Source organism: Canis lupus, chromosome 30 (genome assembly GCF_003254725.2).
Source record: "Canis lupus dingo isolate Sandy chromosome 30, ASM325472v2, whole genome shotgun sequence".
NCBI lineage: Eukaryota > Metazoa > Chordata > Mammalia > Carnivora > Canidae > Canis > Canis lupus.
The window spans coordinates 24,350,236-24,362,301 of record NC_064272.1 but is presented as its reverse complement, the minus strand read 5'-3'; the positions used below and the strand labels follow the sequence as shown (position 1 = coordinate 24,362,301).

The 12,066-nt window shown below is 41.2% G+C and overlaps 1 protein-coding gene across 1 annotated transcript in view; it reads left to right on the top strand.

Moving 5' to 3' along the window:
• The window catches only part of MYO1E (myosin IE), a 198,898-nt gene that overhangs the window by 110,435 nt on the left and 76,397 nt on the right, over positions 1-12,066 (top strand). Inside the window, 4 exon segments of the mRNA XM_025472640.3 lie at positions 592-679; positions 4,444-4,533; positions 8,709-8,840; positions 11,125-11,259. Coding sequence (XP_025328425.1) covers positions 592-679; positions 4,444-4,533; positions 8,709-8,840; positions 11,125-11,259 — 445 coding nt within the window.

The following is a 12,066-nucleotide window of genomic DNA, read 5'->3' as shown; positions in this document are numbered from 1 at the left end:
ATATATGCATTACTTAAAGTTTGGGAAATAATGACCCGAAAGGAGTCTTCCATGTTATTTTTGTCTTCACCAGAACCTCTGCTAGTATTTTGTGGTAGTTCTAGTCTGTTTGTTTGTTTGTTTGTTTGTTTAATGTATTTTTTCTTTACGTTTTATAACCATATTTTCATATATAATTTTATCTGGTTTATTTCACCTAACATTATTTCATATGCTTTTCCCCTGAGTTTATAATCTTCCCATCAGTTGTCATTTCTGTATAATATTCCATCCTTCTGCTATCCCATAATGTTCCTAATCCTGTTCTCTATTATTGGGCATTTAGAATGACTAATTGTCTATTCTGGACATTATCGTGACCAAGACCTTGGTCCACAACCCATGTTGACATTGCTCATACAAGTCCAGGAGGTGACCTCATCTTGCCATGATTTGTCTTTCTCAACTGGTGTTTTGCATTTATTGCTGAATTCCTTTCTGCTAACTTTCTTTTTGGTTTTTGTTTGTTTGTTTGTATGTTTGTCTTGTCAGGGGGAGGGAACTGGTTGTAATCCACTTCATGGGTGGGTATTTTTGTCTTTCTTTTCTTAGTGGTGAAAGTGGTGCTGGAAAGACAGTGGCTGCCAAATACATCATGAGTTACATCTCTAGAGTATCTGGAGGGGGTCCCAAAGTCCAGGTGAGTTAGTGATACGGCCCATTTTGAGGCTCTGTATTATGTGAGAGATAAAAACCTCCATTTGCTGTTCTAAAAAAAGAATTTTTTTCCACAGAAAAGACATTGGTTCTATAACTGAGAAGCTTGAAATATGCAGAGAAATAGCATGAGATGGAGATACCAAGTATATAATGAGCTCCTACAAATCAATAAAAAAGATCAATAATCTGAAAAGGAAATAAATAAAGGGTATGAGGGACAACTTATAAAACATGAAAATATGCTCACCCTCATGATAATAAGGGTGATGCAAATTAAAACCTCACCAAAAAAGTATTTCTTAACTGTCAGAATGGCAAAAATTTTGTAGTGTTTCAAACACTCTGTTGGTAAAAACATAGGAACATAGCTCCTCTCATACATTACTAGTAGGAGCATGAATCAGTATACTTTTATGGAGGACACTTCAGCAGAATTTATCAACTCTGTGATGTAGATGTGCCTTTTGATTCATCAATTCTGCTTAAGAGAATGTATCCTTTAGATGTGCTGAAATGTATGCAAAATGAAACAGTTATCTAATATGGCATTCTTTAGAAACGTAAAAGACCGGAAACCACTTGAATGTTCATCAGAGATTGATGATACAATTATGGTTCATAATAGAATAGCATATTAGCTGTAAAAATGAAGCTTCATTTTTGAGAATGATCTCCAAGATAATGATGAATTGCAAAAAAGCAAGGTTCAGAACATTGTGCATAATGTGTTGCCATTTGAGGAGAATAAGAGAAGGTATATCCGTGTTTGTTTGGGTAGGTATAACATACCTCTGGAAGGATTTATAAGAAACTGATGATGGTTTCTTCAGGGGTGGAAACTGGGAGACTAAGGGGAAGGGTACATTTTCCTCTATAACCTTTTGAAACTTTTATATATATTTTTAAATATTTTATTTATTTATTCATGAGAGACACAGAGAGAGAGAGAGAGAGAGAGAGGCAGAGACACAGGCAGAGGGAGAAGCAGTCTCCATGCAGGGAGCCCAATGTGGGGACTCGATCCCGGGTCTCCAGGATCATGCCCTGGGCTGAAGGCGGCGCTAAACCGCTGAGCCTCCCAGGCTGCCCGAAACTTTTCTCTTTTGACCTATGTGACTGCATTTCCAATTTAAGACATTTACAAAAATCTTAAAATAGAGTGGGGGAGGAGTAGGGGAGATAAAGAAGAAGGAAACATTCGAAGGTAACATTAGGAAAGCAGGAACATCCAGAGAAATGAGGACACAGGAGAGATGAAAAGGGGGAAAAGTATATGGGCCAAGAAGCAGCACTTTGAGAGTGCAGCATGGAGAATGGTAGCTACAGCTTCATCTGTCTTTAGTTTTACCTGTCGTGGTAGCAGAATTGGCATCAGCAGAAATGGGGGAAGCCCCCTCCTGAAGAGCAATGGATGATGGCGAAGGTGGGCAAGGGTCCATAGGGGGCCACCCAAACACATAGGGCTCATTTCTGGCACAGACTGCTGGGAACAGTTTCTTACTGGAACTCATGCTCTCAGGTAGATTTCACCATAAATATGAATTTTTTAATCCAAATCATTGAATAAGTGATGTCTCTACTGCAAGCCATGTGTTGACTTTAAAAAGATACATCCAAATTCTCTTCACCATGTTCTGGCTGCTAATTAAATGGTGTTCTGTTATGTCCTGATGGGTCAGAAGACTTCAGGCAGCATCCAGAACTCTTTTCACAGTGAAAGGGTCTGAGAATGGTCTCTTTCACTGAATGAAAGGAAGATCTCGAGTAGCACTGTCCAGTGGAAAGACGGCATTAGTCACATACATAATTTAACATTTTCAAGTGGCTACATTTTTAAAAAGGTGAAAAGAAGCAGGTGAAATTAATTTTAAAAATACATTTAACTCAACATATCCCAGACATGATTATTTCAGCATGTTATGAATATCAAAAAGCTAATGAGATATTTTACATTCTTTTTTTGATATTAAGTCTTCGAAACCCAGTGTGTAATCTACACTTAATAGTACATCTCAATTGGGACTAGCCTTCTTGAAACTCAAGGCAACATGTGGCTCATGGCTTTGGTATTGGACAGTGGGGATGATTTAAGAACTTAGGTTGGTGTGGTGCCACTCGATTGACTCTATTCATGTGATCCTGCCCTATCCCTAGAAGATTGACATGAAGACAAATTCAGAATACTGTTTTATGGGTGGGCTGCACCTTTGCCTTAATTTGTTTTTTATCCTTTCCCCAAATGCTGATCATGTGCCACAAAATTCTGTTGGACATCTTGATAGTTGATGGATGGATGGACAGGTGATGGATACATGCATAAGGATTCTCAGCTTAACAGTCAGTAATTAAAGAAGGGAAGAGACAAGAAGAGCCTTTCTTTTGTTCTTCCCCTCTGAGAAGCTGAGTGTTGATAAATGGTGTCATACAACAGATATAAAGGATTGATGAAGAGCCACAAAGTCAAAATTAATTTTACAAAGCAAACCTTGTTTGTATAAATCCATGAGTTTTTGAAGGATGGTAGGCAGCTTGGAAGCCATTTCTAAGCTTTGAACTTGACCCCATGGAGGGACCACCCAGAATTTGCCTTTGGTGCTATTGTCCCAGTTAGTGAAATTCCTGTTCTCATTCCTCTTCTGAATGTTCAGGAGGGTGCCGAAGGAACTCTTTGGCTGTTACATAGTTAATAAGTAGTTAGTGCCTTAACCTGGTCCTGTTTGCTACAGACCACGACCTAGTGGCCAGACTGCAGACGTTTATTGTTGACTTTTCTCTTCCTGTTTTTCTATGAGGACAATGATACAGAGCTCTTGGCTTGAAATTAGTCGGTAGCTGAAGAGCACAAACCAAAGACTTGTTATTTCTGGAACATGTTTAACCATAGCATGTGAATAATTAGAACTACAGGGAATGACTCACTTGTTGAAAGACCTCTCCAACATCAACTCCTATCTGTTGAGCTGTCTTGCCCATAGAGTGTTTTGCACACTTTCAGTCTGGCACTGAAGTGGGCTGTTTGAAAACCAAATTCTTCCTCCCTAGTAGGCCAGGAATTGTTCCATACAATCCTGTGTTGGCCCTTGCTGCTCAAAATGTGGCTCTACGCTGGCAAAACCAGTAGCACCAGGGAGCTGATTAGGAATGCAGACTCTCAGTCCCGGCCTCAGACCTCCTGAATCTGTATCTACATTTAAGCAAGATCCCTTGGTGATTCACAAACATGAAAGTTTGGGAAACACAAGACTATGTGCCCACAGCCTTGTCAGGGAGGAAAAACTACTTAATTTCCCTGAAGTTCTCTCTCCCTTGCAATGAAGAGGGCAGGTGTGGAGAAGTTGGGTAAAAAAAGGGGTGGGGATGATTGGTAAAAACTGATCAATGTGGCAATGAGATGCTCCTTCCTACCTCAAATCCTTCCTTCCTGCTGTGACTCCTGGCATGCCTGTGACTGCGGGGTACAGCTACACCATCCAACTTGGACACCCAGTCCTGGAACATATATAGCTCCTGTTTTGCTGGTACCCTGGCTCCAGGGCATGATGCATCAAGTCAGAGGAGCTGGAAGGCATGAACACACAAGCAGTCTAGGTCTATTGGGAGAAAAGCATAAATCTTGCAGAAACCCCAGGACCATGTAGATTTGAGACCTTGCCTTCAGAAACCAGGTCCTTAGGGAAAGTTTGGCTTCATGGTTGGTGGTTGATGCTTGCACTGTCCTAACCTCTGGCCTGTTTGCTGTGACAGCACGTCAAGGACATCATCCTGCAGTCCAACCCGCTGCTGGAGGCCTTTGGGAACGCCAAGACCGTCCGGAACAACAACTCTAGCCGATTTGTAAGTCTCTTCCCCATTTCACAGACCGTCACCTGAAATGATGTTAATTTTCCTGGGTTAAGTATGGTATCCCCAAGGAAATGTGAGCTTTTTACCTATCATCAGGAGGCTGCCATTTCAATCTTTTCTTCATTTTCAATAGCAGTTTGCTGTCAGGCTTCAATTTGCCCTTTCACTGAAGTTATTTTTGAGCCTTGGGATATAAGATAATTTTTGAAAACAGTTCACAACTTGAGTTGCCTTACTAGAGAAAATAAAAATCGATAAAAGTGTCAGCTTTTGTCCTGGAGGAGTCTGCGTTGTGCCCTGGAGGAAAGACCTCCTTTCCCAGACAAATAATGAGTCAACTAGATTTGCTGGTCTTCTTGCCTTGCTTCCGTTTCATGGAACTTGGGCCAAAGACATGAAAGGCAGCAGATACTTCGATCCCATACATTGGAGAGAACCTTCCTCCTCACTGTGAGCCAGAGTGAGCCAATTGTCTACCCACCCCTCAGAGCTTTGTGTATTTGTTTTAGATATATTCATGTAACCTAATAACATCCCAAGGCAACTGGATGGCCTGTCAGATGGCCTCTTAACTGGTCCACTTACCCGAGGCAATGAAGATGTCAGCCAAATGCATTGTCACAAATGCCCATTTAGACATTTTTCTGCCTGAGTGTCTCCTGAGGGGGTGAATTGGAAAGCTGGCAAGGATGCATGTGAATATATTCCCCTTGACAAAAAGCCACATTTACAAAGAAATGAGTATTTGGCCAGTAGCTTTGATTTATGTAGATTTTATATCTTATCTCAACCATAGATTATGTCTGGCAGTAAAGCATTCAGGGAGCCATCTGTGAGGCTGATTCCGGACCATTTTAAAATAAATAGTGGGAATTTTGGAGAAAAACAATTTCTTTTTCACCCTTCTATTTTGGAAGGAAGCTTCTATTTCCAAGAGAATTCTTACTAGGTTCTCATGCAGTGATTGTTAGATTCCCTGGTGAGTTATAATCTGTCCTTATTGCCCTCATTTTCCTTGATGTTCAATACTATTCTATTTACTCATTAGTTCACCACTCATATTTTTCTGCTCAATGCCTGGGTTGTGTTATCTTGAAGAAGTTTCTAGGTAATGAAATACAAAAGAAAATGTGAGTGAATTTTCCACTTGACCTTTTTTCCCTAATTGTCGCAGCCTGCCCTGTAAAAATGCACTTGACCAAATTTAACTCTCTAGCTACCCATCCCCTCCTCTTTGCCTTTCTAAGGGAGCAAAAGAATAATTAAATCAGTATTTCGGTTTTTCCAGTATAAATTATTCTTTTTCCTTGGAAAAGGAGGATACATCAGTCGTTGTTTGTAAAACAAAACAAAGATGCTCAGTATTTATTATTTTTCTGATTATAAAATTTGGTATAATCCTGAAGGAAAGATGAGAAGGAGTATGGATGGGTAATTTGTGTGTGAGTTTGTGTGTGCATACACACACACACACACACACACACACAGAATTATGTCTGATGGGGCATCCAAAGATATTTCCATTAATAATGAGAAAAATGTAAATTAAAACCATATATCATTTTCTGTCTCTCAGAGCAAACATTAAGGATATTGATAATACCAGAGAAAAAAATGCTATTGGTTGAAGCCTAACACATTCCCCCAAGAAAGCAATTTGGCAATTTTTATCAACATCTAAAATGTTCAGAGATACCTGGATGATTCAGTCAGTTAAATGTCCGACTCTGGATCTCAGCTCAGGTCTCAATCTCAGGATTGTGAGTTCAAGCTCCATGTTGGGCTCCATGCCCAGCACGGGGTCTACTTTAAAAAAAAAAAAAAAATTTTTTTTTTTTTTAATGTTCATTTTCTTTGGCCCAAGAGTACTTTTAAGGTGTTATATCTAAGTTCCCTGTTAATAATGACTTTAAAAAAAAGATATCCATAATATATTGTTAAATTTAAAAAACAGGTTATAGAACAATACAATATGGTCTCATTTTTATTTTAAAAGGTACACTATATAAAACTTAACTAAGGTGTCTCAAAATCAAAGTTTGAATATACTATTAACTGGCATTATTTAGTAGGGGGCAATACAAGAGGTATCAGGGTGAGAATATAGGTAATTTCTTTTTTTAAAATGGACATGCAGGGGCACCTGGTAGCTTTGGTCTGTAGAACATGCAACTCTTGATCTCAGGGTTATGAGTTCAAACCCCATGTTAGGTATAGAGATTACATAGAAATAAAACCTTAAAAAAATGGACATGCGGTATGAATCATAAGAACTCACATATTTCCACTTACAAGTCTTGTCAAATTTTAAGAAATATATTATGAAATATTTCAAACACTATTTTTACAATACATGAACAATATATATAATACATTTACATAATACAATGAACACCAGTGTAGCTAGCATCTAGCTTTAAGAAATAAAACATTACCAAGAATCAACGTTGCTTTCCATTTAGTTATGAAAACATGACTTCCTTTCTTTATACAAGTTCCTCTTTTCCCCCAGGCTGCTCTACAAAACTAAACTTTTGGTCTCTTGTTAGGGGTTTTACCTTTCATATCACAAATGTGAATTGTGTATTAGCACTTCTGTTCATTGAAACCGTGGCTCTCCACCTTGGCCACATATAAAAATCACCCAGGCTTTTTAGAAGTGCTCGAGTCTGTGTGCCAGTCCCTAGAGATGGGTTTACTTTTCTGGGGTGGCCCTGGGCACCAGCATTTCTCAGTCTCCCCAGGTTTTTGCAACATGGTGGCCGAAGTATTGAACCACTTCTAGAAGGGCATGAAGAGTTTGCCATTTACTGCATCTGCCCTTCCTGGATTTATGTCCAGTTTGGTTTCATTCTCACCCCCAAATTGATGGGGAATGATTAAGAGATGTATGTGGACAGACACTGGTTTAATCCCTCCAAAATGTACCAAAGGGAAAAGATGGTGAAGGAATAGTTATAATAATAGGAAGCATGGGGACTCTTGTTCAGCAGTCGTTTCTCAGGAACCACTGTAATTTGGGAGAGCAGTGGTTTGTGGTCCTTCTCTCTGTCTGGTGCCTCTATGTGTTGTTTGCTTTTGTGTTTTTTAGAGGGAACAGAGGAGGAGTCATCAGAAAATGGTAGAGAGCAGCCTTCTTTTGTAGCCTTTCTGATACTTGGAATCTGCAACAGACTTAGCAGGAACACAGTAGGTAGTGGATCCTGTAGGCAGCAGGAAAAACACAAAATGTGCTTTTCTTGTCCTTAATGAGTTTATGGTTCTAGTCCCAGACTTGCAGCCTGGCAGGAGCCGGCCCTGAAATGGGTGGATTTCATCAGCGTACACATTTTAAAAAGATTTAATGTTTTAAAATAAAAAAAAAAAAAAGAAAAAAAAGAAATGCAGTTAGGCTGGGCATGCTCTCCAGTGTGACCTTAGGCCATACCACTCCCTAACACCCACTGTCTCATCTTTTCCTTCAGTTACATTTACTCTCGCCTGGCCCTTTCCGAGGATGGGAGAGCAACCAGATTCTAGCAAGAAAAATAATGGCATTTCCTTATGATCTGGACACCTTTCCAGCTGAATTCCAGGGCTTTATTCTCCTTTGTTCCCTCTTAGCAGTAATTTAAAAGGAAATAATTAACAACAGTAACAAAAATCTCCACACCCACAATAGCTGGAAAGAACATTGTTTATAATCAAGTGTTTTTATTTTATAGAAGAATGCTACATGATCCAGAGGTAAAAGGCATTCCTTTTGCTCAAAGCCATCAAGATAAGTCTAGCAGAGGGGGGAATTTGCTCTCCCTGAGAGAAGCTGAGAGAGTTCTCTCTTGTTAGATCAAGGGAACCTTGAGATTTTCTATCCCATTCTTTACAGCTTCCGGCTTAGCAGGCAAGCACCCACTTGAGGGGAAATGGGCAAGGAATACAGCATAGCCTTATTTAGTTGGGCTGGAAGGATAGATTCTCTCTCTCAATACAGAATCGTGTGACTGGACAAAAGCCCTGGTTATTGTGTGATAGGAAGAAGTAAGGAAGTCTTGATCAGAACTGGGAATAATTCAGAATGTATCTTTCATTAATGAATTTCCTTGAATTATATACTGTATTCAAAGCCTGTTTGGAACATCATGTTTCTGTTCACCAACCATTGAAGGAAATCCCTAACTTTCTTGCAGGGAAAATACTTTGAAATCCAGTTCAGTCCAGGTGGGGAACCAGATGGTGGAAAGATCTCCAACTTCCTTCTGGAAAAATCCAGGGTGGTGATGAGGAACCCCGGAGAGCGGAGTTTTCACATATTTTACCAGGTTTTCCTTTATGTTTTTTTCTTTTCTATTTCCTTATTCCTTCTCCACATTAAAAAAAAAAAAAAAAGATTTTTTTTTTCTTAACCTTTCAGCTCTCAGGTTTAGACAATCTAGTCTGCCAAATCAAGGAGTATTCATTACTGTAGTATGTATAAGTCAATGTGCAAAAAATTGGGAGGATGTCCCTACCTGCAAGGAGAGTAAGGTTTTGGGGACAGAAGGCAAACACTTCCCAAAAATTAAATAATCAAGAAAGTGTTAAAAAACAAGGGATCCCTGGGTGGCGCAGCGGTTTGGCGCCTGCCTTTGGCCCAGGGCGCGATCCTGGAGACTCGGGATCGAATCCCACGTCGGGCTCCCCGTGTATGGAGCCTGCTTCTCCCTCTGCCTGTGTCTCTGCCTCTCTCTCTCTCTCACTGTGTGCCTATCATAAATAAATAAAAAATTAAAAACAAAACAAAAAAAACAAAAATATAAAATATATATGTATAAAAAAACAAAAAAACAAAAATAATCATAATATAGCAGTATTAATATATAGTAATATTACAAATAAATAATCATATTAAAAAGTAATAATAATACAACAAAAGTAATAAACAAAAGTAGGAATGTTTGATTCTTTGCCAGGCAGGAATTCACATGGGGAGGGATGGCCGGGACAGTAAGGAGAGTTACCCAGGGTCCACAGAGGAACATGATGGGGAAGGCTGCTCTGGTGAGTCAGGTGGCCCGAACAATGCTGTGGAGGTGGCAGTCAGGCCTGGACCTGTTGGCAAGGGCGGAAGTCTCCTGAAGGGGAGCTGTTGGAGGAAAGACTAGAGATAGGCTAAGGATCTTTAATCCCTGGTCAGGAAATTCTGATTTGGATGTCCAGAAGCCACAGAAGGGGGCTGGAGCAGTGTGCAGGGTTGCTTTTTTGATTGTGTTCTGAGGCTTCAGGAATCTTCAGATTCGACTACTTTTTTTTAATGTTTTTAAGTATTTAAGAAATATAATGATACCAAAACATTTCTTTATATATGAGTTTATGTATTAGCATTTTATATTTGTGATCCATGTCAGATTTTTTTTTTTTTTTGAAGAAAGGCCTGCAGCTGTTTTTTGTGTTAGTTTTACTTTGTTATAGTTTGAAGATCATTGGATTAGAAGGAAGTTAAACTGTCAGGAGCTCATACATAGTCTTTTCAATTAGGTAGCTATCTCAGATGATGGCAAATCATTCTTCCAGGTGGCTAGCACATGATGAGGAAGTTTATTCTGCGGCTTGAAGAAGTTCACAGTCAAGGAAAAGCTTACAACCAAGAGCAGCATGTGTCTGTAGGCAGAAGAGGGTTGAGAAGGTGGAGACGGGGGGTTGAAGATGCAAATGAGGGGTTGTGTGATGTGGATGGGGAGGAAAAACAAGAGGGGAAAAATAGGAAGGCATAAAGATATTTTGAGGAGGTGGAAGAAAGCTAAGGGACCCTGTTGTCATGGGTGACCTAGAACTTCTCTGTAATGGCGATGATGTTCCCTCCTTGAGGGGTGTGGAGCTGAGATGCCATGAGGAACTTGACGGAGATGGAGAAGTGTGGCTAGGCCCTCTCTTTTCCTAAATCCCTCAGGTTGCTAGAGCTGGTTTGCATGGGCTGCGTGCATCCCTTCCCACTTTCTCCTTCAGTGGTATTTTCTTGGTAGTTTGAAATCAGTTGTGGTAGGAGTATTTACACCATGGCAGTCAGCAAACACTACAAATCCATTTTTGTTCCCAAGAATTGATTGTTGAAAATTTTTCTAGCACACCACTGGTGAGAGCCCTTGTAAGAAGGTCTTACTCAAAGGCAAATATCAGAGCTAGAACAGAAAGCCAGTGATAGTCCATTGGTTAGGAGGTCTCAGAATGCCAGAGCAGGGGGCCCTGGGGCTGCTGTTCCGTATGCATCCAGAGGGAGAAGCATGGAGGGGCAGCTGCACTTTGTAAAGCCAGAAGCAAGCTGAGCAGAAATGAAGTAATTATAATCTGGCTTATTTTCCACTCTTCGGAGGGATCTCACCAACACAGCACTGCGATTCTCATTACTGGACAGAGGGGATATTCTCAGCTTTTGTAGGTCATACCAACATTAAGGACTAGAATTTGTGGAGGTGACCTGGGGCAGCTGTCCTGAAGCCCATATTTTGGAGTCGAGGACCACCCATCATTTTAGAAGTCAGGGTCAGAACATGCTCATCACCTGGGCCCGGGAGTGGTGCCTCTGCTCTGTGGGCCACACCACACACACCCTGCTTCCTTTTGCTCCAGCTCATCGAGGGCGCCTCCGCAGAGCAGAAGCACAGCCTCGGCATCACCAGCATGGACTATTATTACTACCTGAGCCTCTCTGGGTCCTACAAGGTGGATGACATTGACGATAGGCGGGAGTTTCAGGAAACACTGGTAAGTGCTGGCCCATGACCAGGCAGGGTGGGCTCAGCAGACCTGGCGTTGCCTGTGGTAGAAAGGGCAGGGAGGGGTAAAAGCAAAGAGAAGCGTGCAATTTCCACTGCGTTCTGCTGTAAGCACTTCATTTCCTTAAAAACATGCATAAGCACTCTGCAATAGCCCTGGGCCAGCTGCCTGAGGACCACTGAATGAGTTGAAATGGGTAAAAAAGTGAATTCCTCATCCCCCCACCCACATCCCGCAGGTTCTCCAATTGACCGGTGAACATTATTGTAGGTAATCCATTTACCATCCCTATTTACCTATAGCTTATATAATTGCTCAGCATTTTCCCCAGACAGATGAAGCCGAGACTACCCATCTGATCTTTTCCAACACCTCCGTGTGCTTTTCCTTCACCTCCACACTAAATGAGCAGAGGGCGACCCTCTACCCCGTGCCCTCACTCTGTGTGTGTGTTATGGTACAAAGGGTCAACCCAAGTACATGATTGGAGGGTCACATCTTCAGGGAAACGACTTAGGAAGTCAGTCTAGAACTTTCTGGAGCTGGGCTGTGTACCCATTTAGCTTCAAAGAACTGCATCACCTCTGCTTTTGGAGGCAGCCGGGCCCATCCTTCAGCCCAGATGCAGGTGCGAGGCAGGGACCCTGACAGGGCAGGTCAGGATGCAACTTGAGGGGAGCTGACCTCCTGCTTGAGGGGAGCAGGCTACTCAGGCAGACTCCATCCTGGGTGCAGGAGTGAAGACAGCATCAAGGGGCCTACATTAGTCCTAGCATATGGTTCTCGTAGGATTCA